General features: G+C 29.8%; 4 protein-coding genes across 5 annotated transcripts; 1 reads left to right on the top strand and 3 right to left on the bottom strand.

Annotated features, from left to right (window-relative positions):
* The first annotated feature begins 1038 nt into the window (after positions 1-1038).
* Positions 1039-1902, top strand: LOC108821291 (heat stress transcription factor A-4a). The gene is made up of 2 exons (XM_018594338.2): positions 1039-1377; positions 1503-1902. The coding sequence occupies exons 1-2, from the start codon at positions 1114-1116 to the stop codon at positions 1770-1772; spliced, it is 534 nt and encodes a 177-aa protein (XP_018449840.1). The 5' UTR covers positions 1039-1113; the 3' UTR covers positions 1773-1902.
* Positions 1903-10349: 8447 nt separating this feature from the next.
* LOC108835169 (ABC transporter F family member 5) lies at positions 10350-12975 on the bottom strand. 2 transcript variants are annotated; one of them, XM_056992352.1, is made up of 5 exons: positions 12512-12975; positions 12134-12351; positions 11561-12050; positions 11140-11486; positions 10350-10848 (listed from the first exon to the last, which is right to left on the bottom strand). In XM_056992352.1, the coding sequence occupies exons 3-4, from the start codon at positions 11906-11908 to the stop codon at positions 11349-11351; spliced, it is 486 nt and encodes a 161-aa protein (XP_056848332.1). In that variant the 5' UTR covers positions 11909-12050; positions 12134-12351; positions 12512-12975; the 3' UTR covers positions 10350-10848; positions 11140-11348. The 2 variants fall into 2 exon arrangements, with proteins under 2 accessions (XP_056848332.1, XP_056848333.1); XM_056992353.1 differs by having other exon boundaries at positions 10350-10820.
* Positions 12976-16947: 3972 nt separating this feature from the next.
* Positions 16948-18205, bottom strand: LOC130498536 (mitogen-activated protein kinase kinase kinase 20-like). Its single transcript, XM_056991980.1, has one exon. The coding sequence runs from the start codon at positions 18061-18063 to the stop codon at positions 17047-17049; it is 1017 nt and encodes a 338-aa protein (XP_056847960.1). The 5' UTR covers positions 18064-18205; the 3' UTR covers positions 16948-17046.
* A 5482-nt stretch (positions 18206-23687) lies between these two features.
* On the bottom strand, positions 23688-24630 carry LOC108821571 (heat stress transcription factor A-4c-like). The gene is made up of 2 exons (XM_018594574.2): positions 24265-24630; positions 23688-24181 (listed from the first exon to the last, which is right to left on the bottom strand). Exons 1-2 carry the CDS (start codon positions 24463-24465, stop codon positions 23894-23896), a joined length of 489 nt encoding a protein of 162 aa, XP_018450076.1. The 5' UTR covers positions 24466-24630; the 3' UTR covers positions 23688-23893.
* Positions 24631-27659: the final 3029 nt, after the last annotated feature.

The following is a 27659-nucleotide window of genomic DNA, read 5'->3' as shown; positions in this document are numbered from 1 at the left end:
TAAAGAAGAGAAGAGAAGAGAAGAGAGGAATTGATGTGTCTTATTCCATGAATAATGATCTCCTTATATAGGATACAATAGCTTTAGTTAATTTATTTATTATAGTTAATTTGACAATGATATTAATAATTTTTTTTAATGAATAATAATTTTTTTTAATGATATTAAATGATCACTTTATGTTGTTTGAAATTAATTTTTTTTAAATCATTTAATCAAAAATATAATTATTATAAAATATGTTTTCTTAAAATTTATCTTAACTATTTTCTTTTGTAAATTATATATATAAACCTATATATTTTGAAAATTATTCAATATTCACTTTTTATTTGTGTTTTTAGGGAAAATATAAAGTTAGAAAAAATAAATCCGTTTTTTGTATATACAAAATCTATATATTTTATAGATATTTCCTTTTTATTATATATGGGTTTATGAAATAAATTAACTATAATAAATAAAGATAACTAAAGCTTTATTAACAAAAAGGAAACTAAACAATTTTTTAGTAAAGATAATTATGTATAACTAAAATTAATTCATTAAGGGTATTCGTGTAATCAACCACTGTGAGAATCAATGTAAGCGCGACACATATGAAACTGACTTCTCAAATAATATTATAGAGATTTAGAGCTTTACATATTTTAATTTATATTAAATTTTCTAATTTATTAATGTAAATAAAACATTATGTAAAAGATATGCTTTAATTAAATAAAGTTGATAAAAAAGGCATTATGTGTAGCGTCGGTTTTGTAACGTAAATAAAAAAAATGTTAGGTAGCGTGACTAGCGTCAATTAATCTCCCGTGCATCGACATATAGTGTTAAAAACAAAAGTTTATCGCGAGTGAAGCATATTGGCTATAGAGAATAACGCGTGTCATTTAAGGGCGAAGAGTGACTCGTGCCCTTAACGTATGGATCATGCGCCTGACTGATAATGAGTTCAAACAAAACAAGCAAACATAGATTAGGAAGAGAAAATAAAACAATAACCGAGAGACGAGGCCCAAACAAATTGTGAGCCCAGTTGCGGTCGTATAAAAAGTGATCTCCCTCTCTCTCTCTCTTAGGGTTACGAATAGGGTGGATTTTGCGACGACGATGGTTAAGCAACAGAGTGGGTGCGGAAAGAAGAGAAAAGAAAAGCAGCAGAGTGGATCGTTTGCATCAAGATTCGGATTTGTTACGACATTGGAGCGTGTATATCGTATGGTGGACGATCCATCAACGGATTCAATCATCTCTTGGAGTGAAAGCGGCAAGAGTTTCATCGTTTGGGATCCAACCGAGTTTTCCAGAGATTTTCTACAGAGAACCTTTCATCACAACAAATTCTCTTCGTTTATCGACAGGCTTGACTTTTACGTAAGCTAAGCTATATTATTGCGTCATTATTTTTTTTATTTCTTTTTGTATATGCTAAGTACTATTTTTTTGGTAAAATTCAATTACTTTTTCTAACACGATATTTGTTTTCAATGATTCACTAGGGGATTAAGAAAGTTGAGTCTTCAGAGCACTGTGAATTTGCAGATGAAGACTTTGTGAAAGGTGAACCTGAGCGTGTTATGAAAATCTATGCCCGTGGTTCAGATTCCGATGATGATTCAGATGATGAAGTGACTGTCCTGATGAATTCTGAATCAAAAGTCGTTACCATCACGAAGACTGTCTCCATGAAGAAGACGACGAAGAACAAAAAGACTATTATGAAGAAAAAGAAAGCAATTGCGGATGAGTTGCAAGTTTTGCAAATTTGAATTAAAAAGCAACAAGATATGCGTGTCAGCGTAACTCATGGTTTGGAATATTGCCTTGTATTTATATTATACGTCGACTGACAACAAAACATATCGTTCTTAGTCTTTACTATTAAAAGAATTCTGAATATCTGGATGAATGCTTTACTATTAATCCCAAAGAATAGTCTGTACAATATACGCATCTAAAAAAGACTCACAAAACCTTAGAGACCATTGCATCCGGTAGATTTTTAGGCAGCCATTGTCACTGTGTTCATGTCCGGAGCACCAACACTGCCTGGATTTGGAATGAACCAGGAAGTGGTTGTATCTGCGTTTGGATGTTCCGAAATAGCAGAAGCTGATACATGTCGGTGGCTAAATACAGAGTTGGTGATATCCATGGATTCACACTCTTTGAGAATCCATCAAAACGTCTGTTGTTGTTAAGCGAGAGCTTATCAAAACACATTATCCCATAACAGTCACCAATGCCGTGGTCAGGGACTCAGGGTCAAGGCCATAACCAGGAGAATACGGATGTTCAATCCAGAGCCCAATAGTGGCGGAGATTTGTTAGAATTGTAACCTTTGATAAAACAAACAATTTGTGTAATTAGAAGTTGCACTCTAAGAAGAAGATTAATGTGTCAGCTTGGTAGAAAGCTAACGGAGTTAATTTTTTAGGTTAGAGTGGTTTTTGGAGTGGTTGATGTCTAAAACAAAGTTTGCTTGTGTAAGAGAGAGAGCGTAGGAGTCAGTAGAATGGTCAGGGCATGATGCAAGTGCATGTAGTAAATAGACAAACTACCACATGTGTGTGTGTGTGTGTGTGTGTGTGTGTGAAAGTGTCAAGACTATCTAAGAGAAAAAGATTCATGCTATAGTAAAAAGGACATAAGAGACCAAGAGGAGCATCAAAGAACACACACACTGACGGTTAGAAACTGGGGGTTTATTCTGTCTTAACTCTCTAAAACGTACATATGATCTGATCTTAGACCAAAAAAACATACATATGATCGATCATACGGCGCCGGTTAACTGAAATAGGTTTATCAACATCCGGCCATACAATTGACTGCGCCCATCAAATTTATTCTCACTCATCGCTAAGCACGTTGATTACATGAAATAAAACTAATCTACAAGAGATAATATGAAGGATCTCATTCTCAAGGTTTTTTGATCAATATCAATAATCAGTCTTCACTTGCCCTTTTTCTCCACCTTCATCTCTTAATAGAAACTCATACATACTCTGCAACACTTCCGGATTAATTTTCAAAAACATACAAAAAACTTAAAATCAAGATAGAATTAAATTCGCACGGCACAACCATTTCCTGACTATAATGTTAGATGCTCATTTACTTGATTGTAATTTAGTTTGAGATGCAGCTTCACATGAAGGACTCGAGTTAAAAGTTAAAACAGAGGAGAAGAGTTAATTTTTATTTACGCATTGATTTTGGAAGACGAGATTTATTTATTTATAGATTCAATTGAAGGAAGCCATTACACAGAGGGACATGAAACTATATAAACACGGACAACAATTTTCATGTCTAGCACGGACAACAATTTTCATGTCTAGCAATACTAACCAAGAATTGTAGTACTTCCACACCAGTTTAATTGGTGGTTTATATCCACTGATGATGAAACAAAACGCTGGAACCCTTAACATCTAATCCAAATTCCATTTTCTCTCCATCCTCCAAATTCCTATGTCTTCTTTCACTAGATAACCCGAACACACTTAATTCGAACAACATATATCATCTGGTTCCAGCCTTCCAGGTCATCGAGATTTTCAAAGGCATAGTTAAAGACTGCATTTAAACAGCAGCATCAGTCTAGAACAAGCTATTTTCAGGATCAATCACCGTATTGCAGTAAGGTTTTTCTCTCATTCAGGCATATTACAAACAGCTTGATTGCTAAGTATTAATATGACAATGTCGTGTAAAAATACAGAGCCAGGCTCCTTAAAGCAATGATTAATGTAAGCAAGAAAGACGCAATATATAAAAGATGAACAATACTTGGGTTCACCCCTGAGGTGAACTTATGAATTCACCTCTTTCCTTATTTCAATCATATTACCATAAATATTAATATCACATAAATAAATAAATTATAAATCTTATTATATAAAGCTTGGTTCTTCAAAGTTACTAATTAACATGATCGCGACATGTGTCATTAAATTTTTTAAGATTGCGACATGTGTTAATCTATATTATAATTAAAAATATATATTAAGATAATAACAAAAACAAATTTTGTTAAAAAGTAATTGTAAGTATTTCTAATAGTAATTTTCCATTTTAAAATCCTAAACAAAACATAGTTGCAAATAGTTATTTGATATTAATTTTCCTTTTTATTTTTAAAGAGGTTAAAATTTATAATGATATAAAATATATATACTAAGATAACAAAAACGAATTTTGAAATAAATTAATTTTAAAATTGATTTAATAGTAAAAAGGAATTTTTTAAAAATACTTAATAATATTCTAAAATTACTTAATAGGAAACTTGATTATTCAAAATTGTTAATTAATATGATTGTGACACATGACAGTTATATATTTAAAATTGTGATATGTGTTAAACTACTTCATAATTTAAAATAAATATATAAGATAATAAAAACGATTTTTGGTGAAATTATTATATAGTAAAATGTCTAATTTTAAAAATCTTAAACAAAATATTATTTAATAGTAATTTTCTTTTTTAATAATGCGACATGTTTAGAATATATCATGATTAAAACAATATATACTAAGGAAAATAAAAACAAAAACAAATTTTGAAATTATTTAATAGTAAAAAAAGAAAATTTAAAAATTACTTAATAATACTCTTTTAGAAATATTATTTGATAGTAATTTTTCTTATAATATTTGAAGTTGTGTTAGAATATCTCATGATTAAATATATATATATATATACTAATAAATTAAAAGAAATTGAAGAAATAATATTCGTAAATTTAATAGTAAAATTTAATTTTAAAAGATTTAATTGTAAAATTTAATTTTAAAAAATTATTTAATAGTAATATTTAGAAAATTTCCTTTTTACAAATCTTAAAGAAGAGAAGTTTGTAAAATAACTTATTTAATACTAATTCTCCTTTTTCAAAATCCAAAAAAAGATAATTATAAAAGATTATTTGATATTAATTTTCTGTATAAAATTTTTACATTTGTTAAAATATCTTATGATTAATAAAATATACAGAAAGATAATAAAAAACAGTTTGTGTGTTTAAAAAGTAATTTTTTGCAGGATTGAGCAAGAAAAATATCTGGTGAATTTTCTTACATGTTCTTTCACATCTTCGCGTGTTATCTTTTTTTGGGTGTCACATAAGGAAATAACTAGATATCCTTCTTCACATTAAAACTGATGTTGAACTTTTTTCTAAAAAGAATATAATTGTCATGCTGTTATACATTAGTTATTGTTACAATTATACTTAGCCGTTTGTACATATAGATGTAGTGGTGAACATGAATCGGATATCTGGATTTTTGGAGATATTCTGATCTGATCCATTTTGTTATAATAATCAATTATTTGATCCAATTCGATTTGTAGCCACACGGATATTCGGTGCTCCGGATATTCAGATAATTTTAGATTTTCGACCGGATATCTGATTCGATCAGCAAAAATAAATTAAAATTAGTAAATAAATCATAAATTTAAAAAATAAAATAAAATAATAATAGCATTTTATTACAAAAATAAAAATTTATTACTTTTAAAATTCTAATAAATAACTTAATAAATTTATTAAAAAGTACTATAAAACCTATATACAATATAATATTTATATAAATTATATATATATATATATGTCCTTACATACATGTATATGTATTCATATAACGGATCAGATCAGATATTCATTCTTAATAATATTAGTATTTTGTGATTTGCTTCGTTTCTTACAGATATTGCATATAAGTATTTTATTTGCTTCGTAGAGTTACATATATTTGGAATTTTGGTTCAAATTGAAAGATATAAAATCAAAATTTACAGATATTTTGTCTAGCTGTTATGCTATTGTGACTAAGTTAATGTGACTATTATGATTATATGTGATTATGATTATGTGTGTTTATTCTTATCAACATATAAAAATTGGTTAAGTTGTTGTAGATCATGCTACTATGAAATTTAAATCAAAAGAGAACGACTTTCCAATGGATTGTTATAGGTCATGCTATTAAGGAATTTAAATCAAAAAGAAGACTTTCCAATAGAATAATGTTATGAATAACTCGCCTATACAACATGAATATTGAAGCTGAAATCCTAACCGGAAGTTATGTGGAAAAACAGATTTGTATTCCTTTTAAAATGAAAAGACTTCAATTTCCTATAAGAGTGTTTTATGAAATGACTATCAACCAGAATTAAGGTCAGAGCTTAAAAAGTTGGTCTATTTGTTAAGTCCAGTCTTACAATTATATATCGCACTATCAAGAGTCACTACAACTGAAGAACTTCAAATTTTTAAAACATAGCGACAATAGTGTTTTACAAAATATTGTATATAGAAATAGATGTTAAAGTCACACCATGAATGTTAAAGTAAATAAATTTGATGTTTTATCTAGAAATATATTAGATATTTAGCTGAATATCGATAAAACATATTAACTGGTGTTATGTTATATTAATATTTTTAATTGTGTCGTTTTTGGTTTGTCTTACACAATATAAACAATATAGAGAGTTCACAGTTCTATATATTTCAATTAACTATAACTAATATTATTTTGAAAAATAATAAAAGAGAAGTATTTATTTAAAAATAAAAATATCAATGTACTATTTAAAACACCATTATTATTGAAATAGAATATCAATCAAAAATTATGTAAGAAAACATATTATTGTTATTAAAATGTCACTAATATATACTGAAAATCCAAGAACTAACGTGATAAAAATATTTCCAATCTTTTTATGTGTTCGTGAATTAAAACATCAAATAAAAATCCGTGCAACGCACGGGTTCATATCTAGTTACAAATAAAATAAACTTTAAATCATAAACTTTAAATTCGAACCCTAAAACCAAATCTTAGATCTTAAATTTTAAACCCTAAACCCTAAACCCAAACCTATATCCTAAACCCAAACTATATACCCTAAATCCTAAATCTAAATTTAAATCCTAGACCTTAAACTCAAACCATAAACTCTAAACCCAAAATCCAAACTCTAAATCCTAAACCCAAACTCTAAACCCTAAATCCTAAACCTTCAACCCAAACTGTAAACCATAAACCCGGACTCTATACCCTAAAAATGTATTTATTTTATTTTGAAAATAATAAAAGAGAAGTATTTATTTAAAAATAAAAATATCAATGTACTATTTAAAACACCATTATTATTGAAATAGAATATCAATCAAAAATTATGTAAGAAAACATATTATTTTATTAAAAATGTCACTAATATATACTGAAATCCAAGAACTAACGTGATAAAAATATTTCCAATCTTTTTATGTGTTCGTGAATTAAAACATCAAATAAAATCCGTGCAACGCACGGGTTCATATCTAGTTCACAAATAAAATAAACTTTAAATCATAAACTTTAAATTCGAACCCTAAAACCAAATCTTAGATCTTAAATTTTAACCCTAACCCCAAACCTAATCCTAAACCCAAACTATATACCAAATCCTAAATCTAAATTTAAATCCTAGACCTTAAACTCAAACCATAAACTCTAAACCCAAAATCCAAACTCTAAATCCTAAACCCAAACTCTAAACCCTAAATCCTAAACCTTCAACCCAAACTGTAAACCATAAACCCGGACTCTATACCCTAAAATGTATTTGAAAATACATTTGATGATCATTAACCCAAAGGTATTTGAAAATTTTGGGTTTATAGTTTACAGTTTGGGTTTAAGGTTTAGGATTTAGGGTTTAGAGTTTGGGTTTAGGGTTTAGAGTTTAGATTTAGGGTTTATGGTTTGAGTTTAGGATCTAGAATTTAAATTTAGATTTAAGATTTATGATATATAGTTTGGGTTTAGGGTATAGGTTTGAGTTTAGGGTTTGGTTTAAAATTTAAGATCTAAGATTTGAGTTTAGGGTTCGAATTTATGATTTAAAGTTTATTCTTTTATAATTTATAATTTATTTATTTATGTGATATTAATATTTATGGTAATATGATTGAAATAAAGAAAGAAGTGAATTCATAAGTTCACCTCAGGGGTGAACCTAAGTATTGTTCATAAAAGATATCCAACATACTTCGTTCACGTTTTAGTACCATATATAACATACATATTGAGAGATGAAAACAATATTTGCATCAACATACATGTACATATATACTAAAAGAAAACAGAAATTATTGAACCGAAACTAGATTGGAATCCGAGCGTTTCATCATCATAGGCATAATAATCTTCAACCTCAGTAGACTATTAAGAATTTTATTAAACTTTGGAGGCTTCGATGGAAATATCTTCGCTTTAATTTTCTAACATAATGATAAAATATCAGCTAAATCACTAAATTATTTATTAACATTACTAATTGCGCATAAAATATAACTACACCTAAAATTATAGAGATGACAAATCAACAAATACACTTTGTGAATAATAGTATAGATTTTTTAGAATATTTCCTAAATTAATTGTTAGGTCAAAATTATTTATATTCGAAGAATAGAATTAACGAATGACATGAAAATGTCCAAAATATTATTAATAAACGACACAGTATATATATATTGAAAGACAGTGGCGAACCTAACAAATATAATGAGTGGGGGCAAAAACATTGAAAATGAACAAAGGGTTATTTGATCTTTGTTTCAGTGGGTGCAAATAGTAGTTTTTTACCAACAAAGCTAAAATATACATATAAATTCTGGTGCATTTAAATAAACTTGTATTTTTTTGGGGGGCAGTTGCACCCTTCCCACTCCACGTAGGTTCGCCAATGTTGAAAGATATGGATATTTATTGGAAAAACAAAGTGTACCATTTTTAATAGTATAGATCATTTCCGCTTTAATTTAACTAGATTCTTTCTCCGAACTTCACGCAGAAAAGTGTGTTGATCGTTTATATCCCGATCATATGTGTCAATGTTTGTGTTTTGGAATGAGGGTGTTGTATTTGTCAAAGCAATGAGGAAGTTGATGAATTATTTAAGGGTGCTCAATCCGGTAAAAACAACCAATTATATTCGCACCGAATTGATACTAAAAAGTGTTTTTTAATTTGGTAATCCATAATATTCCGAGTAGATATGATTTTTAAGAAAACATGCTATCTTGAATATTCCGAATAAACGTGGTTTAGTTTTTTTTATAATGATTATTTAAATATTTTGTTCCTCCAAAGACTGAGTCATTTGCATTTGTTAAATGGAATATATTTATTTAGATAATTAGATATTATATATTTTGGCCGAAAATATTTTCAAATGTCAAAATTTTTTTTTCCTGATGTCACATTTGACAGGAGCAGTACGTAGTTAATGTTGATAAATATTTATCAATATCATCTAAGTATTTTATCCGCATTTGCGGGTTTAACAACTTTACAAAAATTTGTTAGTGGATATATTATCAATTCAAAAATCATTAGAATAAATTATTTTCATGTTTTTGAAATATTTAATAATTACTTAAATATTAAAAAATTTATATATACTAATTTTATTATATATAAAAAGTTTATTATCACATAAAATAAACTTGAAAACATCCATATATACATAAAATATAATATTATTAAATAATATAAATTAACCAATCACAAATAATATAGTAAATTGATATTGGTTAACCAATTTCAATAAAGATAAAGTATCTTAAAAGTATTAAAAAAATTTATATTTTGAAACATCAAAATTTATCCAAAACATCTTATATTATGGAACGGAAAGATTATCTTTTAAGTTAGTTTAATGTTTATGTGAATATTAGCTTTCCTGCAGTATTTAGAAAATCAAGAGAAACTCAATAAAATAGTTTAATATTTTAATGAGAAAAAAAAAAGAAAAATGCTACGACTAAAACCGTAAATGTTTTTTTTTTTGGCTAAATGCTAAATGCTAAGACCGTAAAGTTGATGGATGGACTAAGGTCATAGTCTATCGAGAATCTATCTTCATCTTTTACTTTCGTCTCTTTTGCTTATGTACCTAGAAGCTTGAACTCTTCTGCAGATGCCTTAGCTAAATATGCATTATATTCTTTGAACTCTTGACTATGCTTTCTTCTTAATGAAATAGTTGGTTGTTCAAAAAAAAAGACTAAGGTCGTAGTCTTTTTTATCTGTGGTGAATTTCTATTTACTTCTCATGTAGAAAAGACGTAATACTATTTGTTAATAGTGCTGGTAGGAAGAAATGTCAAACTTATTATAGAAATTTTGAGAAATATTTAGTAAATGATTGGAAGATCTCTTTTCCACCTTGAAGTAGTTCAGGCCAACATTGTTTCATATTCCTAACTACTAAGCCACATATATTTTATCATCTGCAAAAGATTTTATTAGGATCAGAAAATGATTAGATTAATGGAAGATATTATTAGGACACTAAACTATGGAACTCTTTTGCAAATAAGCAAGCCTTACAGACGAAAAAACTAATTTATATCAATACAAAGAGGTGATATAAAACTCAAAGAGGCGATATAAAACTCAAAGAGGTGATAGAAAACTAAAACTGCATGTCATCATTGTCAACCGGGAAATTACGTCTAGGATAATATCAGTCTTCTCCGCTTCTTCTTCTTCAACCGTAGTGTCTTTGCCATTGATCCCCGACTCAACCTTCCCACTTTTTCTCTTTCTCATCAACTGTCTATTACCTAATGTGCTTACTTTTTCTGCAAGTACTTTCTCTCTGTTATTTCAGACACCAACACTTGTTCTTTAGTCCGCCATTGATATCTTCTTGAAATGGAAGCAGCTCATCACGTCTGGGTAAGAAGATATTCTCTAGCAAGATTCCCTCTTCCACAGCAAGAAACGTGAGCTAGAATCATATAATCATGTTACTGGAGCTGTAAGAAAGTAAAATGTATCTCAATTAAACTAAAGCAACTCCATGTTATCCTTTATCATTCTCTTGTTTTAACTAAAGAAAAGTAAGAAAATATTAACCAATCTGGAAGGTGACCAACAGATTCAGGAAGAAACCCCGTAAAAACATTATTACTAATTGCACCATTCCAAAAAGAAAATACTTAATTCGAAAGGAAAAAAAGATGAAATGTCAAAAAGATTTGAATGAGACAGCTAACAAACAAAAACACTGCTTCCAGCGAAAGTTAGAACAAAAAAAATTGACATACCTGTTGTGCTTAGGAAATCATTGAAACATTTCAACCACCTAATCTTTTCGGCAGTTGTTGAACACATCCAAAGTTTCAACCCGCGCCAAGCCTTATTAAGTCCTTAATTGATTCAATCTCTTTCTGCTGTTTTTCCCAAGCTGCAATCTGAGTTTCAATCATTCTACCTTTGAGATCACATACTGACAGTCGTTGCCCTCGTATGTCCTTCAACCAGCCATCTCGGCTTCCACAATTTTGGTACACAACTGATCAGGGAAGGCTCTATCGTGTGAGATTATAATCATAGGCATATCTTCAATAGTATCAAGATCCAAATGGTTTGTAGGCTCATCAAGTAGCAGATCCTATTCACATAAACACATAATTCAGATTAGCTTCTAAATGCAGACCATTCAGTGTGTGTTTATTTTGTTCTTACCTGAAGCTGAATATTTCTGAGTGACATTCTCATTTGCCATCCACCGCTAAATGAAGCCATAAGCCTATCAGCATCCTCTGGTACAAACCCTAACCCTGGTATCAGCTTACTAACTTTAACATAGACCGTGTCTAAGTTCACAGCTTGCGACCGTCTCTGCAACAAATCAAACTCGTCTAATAACCTCCCCATAAGGTCCAAACCATCAAAAGGCCGTTGAATAGCCTTCTGATTTTTCTCCAGCTTCTCGGTAATCTCCATCTCTTTCTTGAAAGCACGCATGAACTCTTCCTTCACAGTCCTGCTCATGGAAACCTCGAACTCTCGGCTCAGGTAAGCAACTTTCATATTGGGCTGGCCTTGATAACGTTACCTAAATCGGGTTCTCGATGATCCGTTAACGCCTACTAAATCAAAGGCTTCTTTAACGCACTTCACCTCACCTTCTGCTTCTCAATCTCTCTCACTCTTTTTCTTCTGATCTTCCCCACTGAATTGAGCAAATCCAACACGAACCGTTAAGGAATATATAAGAAAAAACAAATGAATATGAAGATCAAAATATTGATGTACCTTTATCTATCTTGTTTCATGATAAAGTCAAAGTCAAAGTTGGCTTCAATATTTCGGTCATCATAGTCACGCCCACAATAACATCAGCTCCATAATAATACTTGAAAATTTGTCTAATCATGGTCAATGCCTTAGGATACTCTGACAAAATTGCAGGCTTCTTCGTCGCCAGTGACCTCTGATCATCTTAGCAATCTCTAGGTTGAGATGATTAGAACCTGTAGGAGCAAAGGATTAAGAGTTTTTTTTTTTTGTGATTGAATAGACATGTAAATCAGAGAGTAAGTAACAATTAATTAGAAGGTGAAAGAGAATAAAATCTTAAAGCAACAGAACAAAGAAAGCAGAAACCATGTAATATGAGACATTGGCACATACCTATGGAATTGTTTGGAGCAAATGCTATCAAGACACTGAAACATACTTGATCCTTTCTGGTTTTCACCAAAACCTTGACACTGAAACATCGTTCCTGCTCTTGCTTCCTTTCTCCTAATTACAGAAAAAAATGCAGACGCATCGCAACAGGTTTCACGGTTTTTGTGGCCATGGATGCTGACATGTATATGAGGGTGAGCTGTCATTTTCAATTGGAGAGAGGAACGGCGACGGGAGACTTGGTGGTGGGGAGGGGAGACTCTCGGCTCGGGTGTATTTCATGCCGGATAGATGTAGATGTTTCTGCATAGTCTCAATTAGGGTTGGCTTTATTATATAGAAGGAGATAGAGGGGAAGGTGGAACGAAACCATTAAAGCAAGAGTGGATTACGGTGACGGTGAAGTGCTGAGAATTTGATCGTCGGGAAAGAGGAATCGTCGGTGAAGATCACGCTTCAGCCACAGCGAGTTGGGCTTGATTTGGGTAGTTTAAAAAAAAAAATCACAGCCCAAATGAAAGACTCGACCAAAGCATATCTGACGTGGCGCGAAGCTCTATTTCTATTGGACGATTTTTTTTGACGACGTGGACGACTTCCCCTTTGATTATATCCTCCTTTTAATATAGGTTTGATATCACTTTCATGCTAATTTAATTCAATATCATAAATTATAAGAAACAAATGAACTTTTATTTGATATCATTTGTTCTTCTTGACAATCTTCACTTTTTTTGAACGGCAATCTTCTCTATATCATATATTCAATAGTTTTATTTCGTTGATGTTGATTGGTTAAACACATTCATTATAATGAAATTGCTTTTATTTCGTTGGGTTCATTAGGAATTGAACTTATACTCAGGAAATAGAAATACAACGCTCAAATCATTCATTGGCACAACAACACCGTAACGGAGAATTGGGAGGAGTAATACAATCTCCGGTTAGAAACCCTTTAGAAATACAGTCAATGAAGCACATATGGGGTGAGTACAGGTCTGTACACAAACTTTTAGCGCAAAATGTATACTTATGTTGGACCAGTTGGACCTTCTCCATTTCTGCACCTACAAACCCACATTAGAACATAGTATATGATAGGTTTCAATAAAAGAACATAGTATAGGATCTGGTTTACAAAAAAAAAACATAGTACGTGATCTTTGTCAGTTCTAGATTTTCACAAGTTAAAACAAAAAATTACACATACCTGAAGTCAAAGCGTTGTGATTTGACAACGAAGCCACTAAAATTATTGAGAGACAAAAAGTCACCCAAGTTTTTGTGATAGCCATAGTAATATTTTTTATACAGCGGAAAAATTGTTCTTGATTCTTTTGATCTTAAAAGGCTCTATTTATAGTATTGATTTTAGTCTTGGGAAAAGTCAAATTTACTCCTTTTATATACTTTTTCCATTATTGGATCTTCCATATTCACTAAAATAATTTTGGGTAAAAAATGATTAGTTTGTATATTTGAATATTTTTTTTATTGACATGTGGTGAAATTCAATATATTAAACTTTCTAGTGAATCTGGTCAAAATAATTTACTGCCCAAATTAGAAGTTTGACTACTTGCAAACCATTAACACAAAGAAAAGCAACAAAAGAAAAAAGTTTTGGCCAAATGCAAAACGATCATTTTATTTAGTTAGAAATCTTTGCTTTTGATCAAAAAAGAAAAGAAATCTTCGACTAAGGTACTATCAACAGTTAATCTTAAAAAATTTCTACCTTATATAGGGAAATTTGCGGCATATGAGATGACTTTGTCAAGTTCTTATTACACGTTACGACTTAAAACACTTATTAGGACTAATAATTAGAAGGTGTTATTAGTTTATATATTTTAATAATAGATTTGAAAATCTATGTTGAAATTAGTGTTACTGGTTTTATGATATTAAATTTTATATTCAAATTCATAGTTATTAGTTTTATAATTTTTTAAAAAAGATTTTAAAATTAAGTGTTATTCAGTAACATATATTTTAAAAAGATTTAATTTGGAATTGAAGTTGAGTGGGGTTTTAAGTATTTTTAGTGTAAAAATAGAAAAGAACAAATACTGAGTTACACTTTGTTATTTTGATTGGATTTGTATTATTGGTTTTTTCAAAGTTTTTGTGTGTTTATAGGTTGTCAGGTATTGATGCTGGTTCGATTTGATAAACACATACAACTCGTCAATATCTCATACAGATATCTATTTGGTCAATATCTCGAGCATATGTTAATTATATTTTGCCAATTTCTCATGCATGCGCAGAGGCGGACTTATAAAATAAATTAATGTGGGGCATAATATATAATTTATTTTGTATTAAATATAATTTAATAAATCTAGTTAAACTATATTTTAAAAAGTACAAAATTAATGACAAAAATACATTAGTCATTAATTCTTCTCAAATTGAATAAATATAAAAGGGATAATTTCACAATTTTAAATATTCATTTTCAATAATATCATAAAATTATATATGAACATAGTAATTTTCATCACAAAATTAAATATTCGTATTTGCCTTAACTATCAAAAAGATACTTAAGTAAAAATAATTGTCAAAGTTAAATATTAATAAATGATGAGTTTAAGATTGTTCTGATGGAGAGTGAGAGAATAACAGGTGTCAGTAACATATGGATCATGCGACTGTATTGAATTCAAACAAAACAATCAACATAGATTAAGAGAAGAAAAAATGGGGCAAAGAAAGCAAATGTAGATTAAGAGCACACATATTTAATGGGGAAGAATGACGCGTGTTATTAACGTTGTTGTTGCAAGGATCTTTGTGTCTTAAAGTTTTCTTCTCTAAATTTCATATACAAACGCTACCAAGTTCCTAACGTGGATTTTAGGATCAGTACTATTGAATGACGCTTGTGACTTGTGATAGTCTATTCCTTTGTCATCTCGGTAACATACCAGGAATGGGAGTGACTAGAATGGTGGGTAGTAAATGGGAGGGAATGAACCATGTGGTTGTATCTGCCTTTGGATGGTGTCTTCTGGTCCGAAAAAAGCAGAAGCTGATACAGGTAAGGTGGTGGCTCATCAGAGTTGGTGATACTCTTCGATTCACACTTCCATTTCCCGGATGAATGGTGCTGGAACAGAGTCAGCGGCCCTGTATTCTTCGAGAATACATCAAAACGTTTGTTAACTGCAAAGGAAAGGGCTTTAGCAAAAAAAAAAAAAAACTGCAAAGGAAAGGAGGATAACTTAAAAGTAAAATCTACAGTCTAGAGTGTAGACACATACTTACAGAGAACTTTCTAAGCACCAAAGCGAGACAAGTTACAGCTTCAAAGCATATCCCATATGACTTTGTTCTTTCTGAAAACAAAAATGTACTAAAACTAGCCTCGACAGGAATCATATCAAAGAGACTAGAACGTCTCTTGACATTAGATTTGGCTGATGAAGTACTTGTGAGCTTGACTTGCAACTTGAGTAGGTGTCCTCGTCGTTGTCACTTAGCTCCGGGTGATACCTCGCCAGCTTCTCTAAACCCATATGACATAACTGAGAAACATCTTTTGTTCATCACAGTTTTGTTTGAAAGGGAAAAACTGATGATAACGTTACTAAAAGAATCATTATGAAAAGAAAAAAACGCGCCAACGCTTAGTCAGAGTCGTATCTGAAGCATTCATTTGTTCAATCTTGAAAATCAGACATCTAAACCTAGATCACATCACATAGAGCCTTATGATTATTTTTGATATGTTCTCTTCATTCTAATAGTCAGCTGTTAGATTTATGTTGATTAAAGTTGTTTGAGTAAACATTGAGATTCCACACACTCTTTAATAGTAACGTAAAAGTGTTTTCCTTTCTTATTCAAACTTGCTCTCTTTTTTTTGCTTGCAGAGTTGTTTACCTGATGAGGAGGCTGTTTTATTTGTTGTATCCACTACTGGGCAAGGAGACTTTATAGTGTACCTTATGGTTTCTATTGTTCCTTGTCTTTTTAATCACTGCAGACGTTTTGGACGTTTCTTCTTCAAAGAAACTTGGGAAACTCTTGGTTGCAACGTGTATGCTTTGCAGTGTTTAAACTAGGTGATTCTGGCTACCATAAGTGCAACGTAAGTGCATCTTACTCTTTTTAGCAAAATAGTAGGCTTCATCGATGAAACTATATCAGCAAACTTCTGTCTTTGCACTCATCGATGAAATTATATCAGCAATCACCGTATTGCAGGAAGCTTTTTTTTCTCTCTTACAGGCATATTATCGAACAGCTTGATTGCTAAGTATAATATGACAATGTCGTGCAAAAATACAGAGTCAGGCTCCTTATAGCAATGATTAACTGAGATTAAGAACACGTAAGCAAGAAAGACGCAATATATAAAAGATATCCAACATAGTTTGTTCACGTTTAGTACCATATAACATACAGGCTAGGCTGAGAGATGAAAACAATATTTGCATCAACATGAAAACTACATCTACACATATACTAAAAGAAAACAGAAATTATTGAACCGAAACTAGATTGGAATCCGAGCGTTTCTAACCCAGGCAACCCAGTAGACTATTCAGAATTTTCTTAGACTTTGGAGGCTTCGATGGAAATATCTTCGCTTTCAGGGGCTTCTTTGTAATATCCTTCCAAGCTCCTCTGATTCTCAACGGCAACGAATCTCTCTTCTCTCCAGCAGCGGCAACGGCGATAACCTTATCCTCCTTCGGTGGACGAAGAAGAAGAAACCTATGAAACCACAGCTTAAACGCGCTTCCTCTCTCCTCAGGGTTCCTCGCGAAACACGTTTGGATAAACTCTCTTGCATCGCAAGGCACGCTTTCCGGAATCTCCGGAGCCTTACCGCCAAGCAGAAGAGCCTCGATACGATCGTTATCAATCCCTTCCCACGGCCTCTCACCCGTATACATCTCCAACACCAAGCACCCCAACGACCACAGGTCTAGGGTTTCCTTAACGACGCCGTTTTCGACAGACTCGGGGGGCATGTAACGAGGCGACCCCACAAAAGGAGAATAGATACTCCAGTAATCAGGAGTGTCTCCCACTTCTAAGGTGACTCCAAAATCAGAAATCTTCAACTCGTAAGAATCATCATCATCTCCTCCGGACGGGAAGACAAGGAGATTGTCGGGTTTGATATCGCAATGAACGTAACCGTGACCGTGGATAGAGACCAAACCTTCGAGAATCATCCGCGTGAAGTCTTTGATAAGCGGTTCAGGTAGTTTTCTGTCGATGTAGCCGTCCATGAAATCACTAAGACTCCCTTCGGGTGCGTACTCGAGAATCAGATTGTAGACTTTGCGTCTGTCGTACCCTAAACCTTCTTCCAAAGAGTCTCCGAAGCATGTAACGATTCTCGGGCAGCCTCTGAGTTCGCGCAGAATCTTTAGCTCTCTGTTGAGAGAATCGCGGTTCGTGGGGGAAGAGCCTTTGACGGCGACATGATAGAAAGAACCGTCGCTAAGAATGTATCTGACGAGATGGACGGCACCGTAAGCACCTTCGCCTAAAAACTTCACCAACTCTCCGTTTGATTCCATCTTTTAAATTCGCAAACTTTCTAGGGTTACGAAGCTGAGTTACAATTTTAGAAGAACGGAAATTACTTTTGGGAGAGAGAAGAAAATGAAATTGGTTATGCGAGAGAAGGAGATGTGAAACACTTATAGAGTTAGGGTTCGAGTGGAGACGAATTGAAAAAAAAAGGAAATTGCAATAGAAAAGGAAATTTTGGTAATACGAGTTACCGTTCGAGTCGGTGGCTTTTGAGATTTAGGTAGATTTTGACCGTTGGATCTATTCCATTGCCCTTTTCTGCCCTTCTCGATGAAACTGTGTTATAACTTAAAAAGGAAATTACAGCGGAAGATTAAAAAAAAGGAAAACTTTTGATCCGAGTTATTTAGCCTTTTGATTTTTTAATATTTCTTTTATTTTTTCGCTTTGAATATATCTTAGAATAATTTTATGTGACTTTAATACAAACGTTTAGTATATCTGTTTTGTTGGATCATAATTTATAGATTAAGAAAACCAAATAATTAGTTACAAAAAAAAGGAAAACCAAATAATAATTGGATGAAAATAAAAATAACGAACATTTTATTCTGGAAATACAGTTTATAATTGTGACAAACGTCGGAAAGAGGCACAGGTAACTCGAGCAGCTCATATATCATTCTAGACTTCGTTATTTTACTTGGATCCGAGGAATCGCACTATAACCGACTAAAAAAAACAGCTTGGATCGATTATGGCTAAAGTCATTTTACCCTATTAAATTTCGTTGTGTGTCTTGTTTTGGATCCATGTTCGAAAATGCTGTACGCACTATTCGTATGATAATCCTGAACCTAACTAATTGTTAAAAAATCAAGATAAATTTGGAGTGTACGTGGGAATAGTTTTTACTTGAATAAGTTACTCTTTCCGTTTTCATAATAATTGTCATTTAGATTTATTTATTTTGTTTCAAAATAAGATAAAGTCGTTCTACAATTTCAATACAAGTTTATACATTAAATTTATTTTTATCATTTTGAATAACTGATAGATTTTTATTTAAATAATTCTCAATTAATTAATTATGCATTAAATAGAGATATATTAGTATATTATATAATTTTTTAAGTATTCGTGAAATGTAACTTTTGCGGTTGGTAGCAGTTGACGTCTTTCGAAACAATCATACAAACCGTTACAAATCGTTTCAAACCGCTCTAAACCTCTTAAAATCAAAAAATAATTTCAGCTGGCGTTTACGATTACTGACGATTGCAAGTGGATAAATATAACTTTTTAAAAAGTTAAAAATAAATTAAAATTGAAATATTATAAATAAAATATATACACACTTCATATATTAATTTAAATTCACAAACATCATCATAATTTGTTTTATAAAAACTTTAAATTTACTATTCATTAGATTTCTTAAAAAATTAATATACATACATATATAAAGATATACACATATAAAAAAACAAAACAAAATGTTCTTTTAAAAGTTTTAATATAAATCTTCAAAAACATTTATTAAAATTATAACTTTCAACTAATTAAAAATTAAATAAATAAGCATAATATTATTATTAATCATATTATATTAATAATAATTATATTTTATTACAATAGTATGTTTTATCTTTTTTATAATGTTATAATATGTTTATATTTGTAATTTGTTATTGAACCGCTGCAATATCTCATAATCAACCAGTCACAAATATCCTGCAAATGCAACAATTTTCAAACGTTTTGCCAATTTTATAAAACGTTAAATAATGCTTATAATCCCAACCACCCGCATCTACAAACTTCTGCACCCGCAACCACAAAAATTGTATTTAAACTAGCCAGACCCTAAATCTCATGTTTATAGCTGCTACAGTGTTCATTTTAATAAAGTTACAGTAGATGGGCTAAAATAATACGGCCGTATAATCTTATTCCACGTTCTAATCGGCAAAAAATTGGGCAACCGTATAATGCATCCGAATTAGGACATGACGGATTTTCTTGCTACTATCTGCAAACAAACGTAGATTTTACGGTTAGTAACGGTTGACATCATTTTAAAACAATCATACAAATTTTTACAAATCGTTTTAATCCGTTCTAAGTTCTAACCTATTAAAGTTAAAAGTTGGTTACGGCTAGAATTTGCAGTTACGGGTGGTTGTAGGTCGATAAATAAATATAAAATTAATTTTTAAAAATATTTTAAATTAAAAAACATAAAATGGAAATATTATAAATAAAAATATATACACACTATATACTAATTTAAATTCACAAACAGTATCATAATTTGTTTTCTAAAAACATTAAACTAAATATTCATTAGATTTTTTTAAAAAATTAATATACATACATATATAAAGATCTACACATATATAAAATGAAAAAATATTCTTTTAAATTTTTTAATATAAATTTCATTTTTTATAAAATTATAACTTTCAACTAATTAAAATATTAAATAAATAAACATAATAATATTATTAATCATATTATATTTTATCACAATAGTATGTTTTTATATTTATATAATGTTATAAATATGTTAATATTGGTAATTATTATAAAACCGCTACAATGTCTCATAATCAACTAGACATAAATATCTTACAAATACAACAATTTTCAAATGTTGTGTGCTAGAAATACAAACGCTTAATAACACTTGAAACTTCAAACTTCCGCACCGCAACCGGTTCTTTGAACCAGTATAGCCCTTAACTGTATTCGTAATGGTCACCATATGTCACAGCTTTTAGAACTTGCCTTTATCATACACAAATTAGTAGGAAAACAAATTTAGTCATGTGTGTTTATGCTTTAAAACATAACTAGACTTTTATATGCACGTATTATATAACATATAGTATCGTCGTATAATTAATCATATTTTATACGTATCATTATATAAATAATCATATACTCCCTCCTTTTCTGAAAGTAATATTTTCTAGATTTTATTTTTGTTCCAAAAAATTATATAAATTTTATATGAACCATTATATAAATTTTATACTACCATTATATAAGTATTTTATATGCACCATTATATAAATTTTATTGGTGGATGGTTATTGAAAAATGTATAAAATAATAAATAGTAAATTAAGTTGTAAACATCTATTATATATTTTAATAAACGTGAAAACTCTAGAAAATCTTATTTTCTGGATTGGAGGGAGTAATTAATAGTATTTTATATGTACCATCATATAAATAATCACATATATTATATTTTTTAAACTTATTATGAAATATAAAAACATAGTTTTAGTTACGTTTAAATTGAACTTTGTATTGTATTTTTTATATATTGAAAAAAAAATTATAATGGTTATTGAAAAATATCTGAGTAAAAATCAAATTTTGAGATAAGAATATTTTTGAATCAAATATTTTATATAAATCAATTTTAAATTATTATTTTTATTTGAAATATGTGAATAAAGTTTACATTTTATTTTATGATTATTTTAGACAAACGATGTTTTAGGTAACTAGTTTGGACATTTCCGTATATTTTAAAGATGTACTAGATAGATAGTTTCTCATAATATAATTAACTTCCAATTTTATTAATAACATAAGCTCACTACATTTTTTTTTCTAAATATATTGTTATTCATGTTTTCAAACAACGATATATTTTTTTGTACTGCATATTTCTAAACAATTAAAAATAAAAAATAATTCGTTAAATTCGAACATAGGGTATCAAGCTGCTGACAATCCATTCTCTGTAGTTTAGATTTTCATTTTGTAAATATATAACTTTGTATTATCATAAGCTTTTTAAATATATAATTTACATTTTAGAGTTAGAAATTGTATAACTTTATAATCTTATTGTTTAGATTTTCTATTCGATGATTAATATATATAGATTATATTTTATAGATTTTACTTTGTTATTATTTTATATTGAATACAACACATTTTTAATTTAATATTTCAATGTTATATTAAGAAAATATACTTTAACATTACTTATACTATTATTTGAGAAGTGAATTTGTTGATTTGTCATACTCTCCATAATTTTAAGTTAATTTATATTTTAAGTAAATTTATATTTTATAATTAATAAATAATTTAGTGATTTAGCTGATAGTTTATCATTATTTAAGAATAATTAAAAAATTATAATATCATAGTTAAATTTATCTTAAATTTACTTTGGCAATACTATATATATATAATATTATATTTGATTTATAATATTAACCCGGCTCAATTATATATATATATATATATATATATATATATGTACATATATATCAACTAAGACATAATGAATTTTATATTTCAAATAAGATATAATGAATTTTGTACCTTTCAAAATAATTTTTAGGACAACCAAAAAGCACTTATTATGATTTGAGAAGTGAATTTGCTGATTTTACATGCTCTTCATTTAGATTTAATTATATTTTATGCACAATTATTAATCAATAAATAATTTTAGTGATATAGCTGATAATTTTATCATTATTTTAAAAATAATTAACGATAATATCACAGTTAAATTTGTCATATATTCACTTTAGAAATATTAAAATTTAAAATATTGTATATATATTATATTTAGTTTTGGTAATATTAAACAGGCTATATATATATCACAGAATATAGAATCATCATCTATTTTTAAGATAATTTTTTAACACAATCAAATTCATTGTGATATTTTCTTGTCTGCAAAAAGAAAAATAAATTGCAAAGGAGTTCAAAAATAGTTATAATAATATTTCCGAAATGATTTTTTTCGCTAAAGCATATAAAGTCTTTACTACTCTTAATAAATAGTTAGATTAAGTTTGTCGATATATGATTACATATTACCCATAAACTAAAAACGAATCCATTAAATTGATAAACATCATTATCTAAAAAATTAATAGTTAATTAGTTATTAAATATTCAAAAGCATAAAATAATTGATTCTAATGGTTTTTAAATTGATAATATATCTATTTAATTTTTTATAAGATTATTAAACACGCAAGTGCGGACAAAACACCTAGTTATTTTAGTATTTTGTATTTTAGTACTCAAAGAATATACTTTAATATTATTTTTATAAAAAACATTATTATTTTAGTATTTTGTGAAATTTTAGTAATAAATACAATAATTTGTTTAATAATATAATGTTAGTATTATTTATTAAATATTACACATAATAATATCTATCATATTACTTTAATAAATTTTATCAAGATATTTTTATGGATGTTATAACATTAAATTTTCTGATTTGTTATTATTAAATCAAGATGTTATGACATTAAATTTTAGAGAGTTTTATAACAAACAAGACCCACTTGCATTATAACAGACAGAAACAAGAGCATAAGCTCAAATATTGCAGTCCCTATTCCACAGGAGAAGCCGATCTAAATCAAATGCTAAACATGGAGAAATAGAACTACTAATCCATGATTGGAAGAGGAGTAAAGATTGAGCCCTCAATGCGCAGAGAGCTAGCTAGAGAGAGACACACAATATCAGAACTATGGAAAACCCTAACCATATGACATTAATTATCAATACTCAGCATAAAATACTCTACTCTCCAAAGACGGTTTACTTCACCACCATCTACAGTCACGAGACTCACGAGTCACGACAGAGCAACTCTATATCAGCAAGCTCATAGTTTATTGAGCACACAAAGGGTATCTTACAATGAAAGTAGAAACACCACTAACTAGACGAGAAGGGATTCAGTGGAAACAAAAGAACACGAGAAATATTGTTCAGAAAACAAACCACAGTAGGGAAACCCATAACATGAAAAGGTTTTCACAAAGATACAAAAGAATGTTCTCAAATTCCATTACTCTGCACTTAATTCTCCGGAGCTGGTGGAGAGCTCTTCGTCCTTGGCCTGCTCGCCCTTCTCTCCTTACTATCGTTTTCAAAAAACCCCTTCTGCTCCTTCACTGCTAGATCCCACTCTTCCTTGGTCTTTGCATTTTTAAGCCGATCCTCAAATGGCTTGTACCTCTTCTCATAGAAAGCTCTCAACTTGGCCACGTACCGATCGCTAATCCTCTCCAAAAGCTCAGGGTGGCCCTTCACGAAATCTTTGCATAGAAACTCCAACTGTTGTCCAGACACAATCTTGCTAAAGCCCTACACGCAAAACAACAGAAACATCGATCCATCACATTATGATTTAAATTGGCCAAGAATTAGTATGTAAACACAAAACTTACATATGACTCGAATCTTGCAAAGTTTGCGATTCCCAAGCGTAGTGGAAGAAGGTCACTTGAACACTTGAGCGGTTTCCAAACCACGAATGTCCTGCCGTTTGGTGCCCACGAAATTATCTTATCCGTAGAAGGATCATCAACCAACTCATATGCTTTGTTGAGGAAAGCGCAGATTCTGGTTCTTTCGGTAGAAAAGTCCATCTCTAATCTCTGTAGCACTCGGAGATTTAACAGATCCTGTAAGTAAGACTCGTACCTTGCGTGAATCTTGGCGAGAGAATCGGAAGGTCGCTTTCCTCTGAATAAAAAAAAAATAGGATCGTCGTTTAATATAGAAACCCTAGACAATAAAACAAAATCACTGCCGCGTCCCGCTTGCGGGCCGAGCTTTTAGTTTGTTTTATTAGAAGAAAATAAATATTTCGTCTGGGCCCTTGTGTCCCTTTTGGTTACAACATAATATTGAAAATTTGGAGAGAATCTTGCCGGCTTTTTCGGAACCAGATCTTCTTTTGCAATCCCACTAAAATATCGTTTATACATAAACCCTAAGAGTTGACCAAAAATAAAAAATAGAAACCCTAAGAAAACAAAAATATGAGTACTACTCACGTGGGCCAAGTTCTTACTTTATTTCGTTAAAATATATTCGGAAGCTCATGGACACTTATAAAAATTTACAGTAACTAAAATATTTTATAAATTCTATATAGTATTGTGCATTAGATTTATTGAATAGTAAAATGAAATTTATTTTTTTCATTAAAAACTGAAACTTATTTTAAATAATCTTAAAAATGATAATTCAGATTTGATTTGGTATTTTGATTATGGTTATATTAAGTTCTACAAACATAAAACCATCAAATTTGACAACAATTTAATATAAAGAAAACTTATAATTTTAATAATGATAAAATAAAATTTATATACCTCGTTAAAGAATATAGTGTTATACTATTTTAAAATATTTGAAATTATTTGATCAAAAGATGTTTATTGTTAATTTTTTTTTACTTTTTAATATATCTTAAAAAGAAGCAGTAAAAAATATGATTGTATTTGAAAAATCATATTATATAAGTATAATATAATTTATAGATATTTTCTATGCTTTAATTGAAAGATATTATTGTCAACTAAATATATGAAAAATAAAAAAAAACATTTCAATTCCCTAATTTTAATTATAAACTATTTTTAGTCAACTAAACATACATCAGTTTATGCTACTTAAAATTATGTTTTTATTGAAATAAGATTTCTTTTCAAATATCAAGATTATCCGTGTGAAATTGTTTTTATGAAATCACATTATATACAATTATATTTTTTCATATAAGAAAATATAGATATAAATAAAGTATTTTATTACTTCAAAATTATATTTATGCTATTTAATTTTTTTTTATGGAATATTACTATTTTACGACTTTCCTTTTTCATGAAATCATATTACATAACTATATATTTGTTTTAAATTCGATTTTAAACTTTAAAAAATTTTCTTTTTTATTATATATGTTATTTGGAATTTTTTTTAAAGGAAACTAAATAAAAAATTGTTAATAGTATTTAAATAAAATATTTTTAATTCAATAAGGTTATCATTGTAATCAACCATCGTGAGAATTAACGGGAACGAGACACATAAGAAACTGAATTCTCAGATAATATTATAGAGATTTTTATATTAAAATATATGTATATTATGTTATTATGGTGAAAAATAATTCTTAGTAGCCCTAGGAGTTCAGATAGTTGGTTCGGTTTGGGTCGGATACTTCAGAATTTGGAAATTTTGTCGAAACTAACCAAAATTAAATTTGAAACTACTCGATTGTGATTTTTTTAACCAAATATCTGATTTTTTGGTTATTTTTGGATATTATCTATTATTCGGTTACTTTCGGATTTTCCTGATTTTCGGTTATGACCTGAAACATCTGAAATTTGGTACAATGACAGAAGAAGTAGAAAAATAAACATACAATATTCATCATTCCTCAATCATCATCAACAAAGATCCATCATCCTGAATCTAAAACTCTTTCCAATGAAAGACATTTAAAGAGGCATAGATTCATTGAGAGATAGTCCAAAAAAGATTGAGAATGTCCAAAAATAGAACGAGGGACCAAAAACAAAACACCATCATATCTTTAGTGTCTCGAACTTGAACCTGAAACTTATACAAACACACAATTTTTTCTTAAAACAGACACCAAAACAGCAAAGTGAGATAATTTACCTTTAACTGTTCGAATCTCCTCATGAACCTGCTACTGTTAGAGTCTCTACATATAGAGAAAGACAGTCACACGCAGAATTAAAACATGAGAAATATGTAAGAGAGTGAAATGCCCACACGATTACCTAAGACTCATGGAAATCAAGTTCTTCAAACATCTGTGTCAAGTTTGCAAGCTTTTCTGCACTGATGGTATTCCGAATTCACTGTTGTGTACACACGAGTGCTTCAATCATATATATACACGTCAAGCAACTGCAAAAAGGATCCAAAATCCAATCACTTGTACTGAAAGCTGACTCTGAAGCAACATAAGAGACTTGAATAGCAAGCACATTCTTGGCTAGTTCTAATAATACTGGAAACTTAACAGAACTACGCTTCCACCATGATAGAACATTGTAGTCAAATCCCATATTGTTAGAGCTTCTTGGCACATGCCTTTCCATCTAGAATATGTCAAGCTCCCTACTAACCTCTTCATTCGCAGCCTCTGAAACCATCTCAGAATACAAAGAATATATCCCTCCACACTCCTCCTTGTCGCCAGACATCTAAAACAAGCATCCAATTGTTTCCCCATTCTCACTCATGTTTCCAGCACTGTCACCTTGAGATAGTGGACCTATCTTCACCACATACTCATACAACTGCTTCTTCAGTGCCCTAATGGAGGTTCTGAGATGACTGCTTTCCACACTGTCCTTATCATAAAGCTTATCAAAACAAATAGATGCAAATTGCATCTTGTTCCTAGGATCAAAGACACTTGCAATAATAATAAGAGGATTCATGTTGATTAGCCCATCTCAGTATTTCTCAAACTTGGTCATCACCTATGTTGCTTGACTCCTAAATATTTTCATTAATTTGTGTGCACAAATTTAAAATGACAATTAAAATAAATAAATGGAGTATACTTTTTTGGGTTATTTGCAAATATGACCTGACACTCAAAGTCAAACATAAAAATAATCCATGCTTTTTTGGAATTTTTTTTTGCCGTATTCACCCAACAAGTTCATATTATTCACGAAAATATCATTATTATTTTTTCGAATATAGCATTTTTACTCTCTCAATCTCATCATCTTCAAGTATTTTCAAGATTGTAATTGCCATCAATACACCAACCACCATGAAC

Source organism: Raphanus sativus, chromosome 8, assembly GCF_000801105.2.
Source record: "Raphanus sativus cultivar WK10039 chromosome 8, ASM80110v3, whole genome shotgun sequence".
Taxonomy (NCBI): domain Eukaryota; kingdom Viridiplantae; phylum Streptophyta; class Magnoliopsida; order Brassicales; family Brassicaceae; genus Raphanus; species Raphanus sativus.
This window is presented reverse-complemented; position numbering and strand designations above follow the sequence as displayed.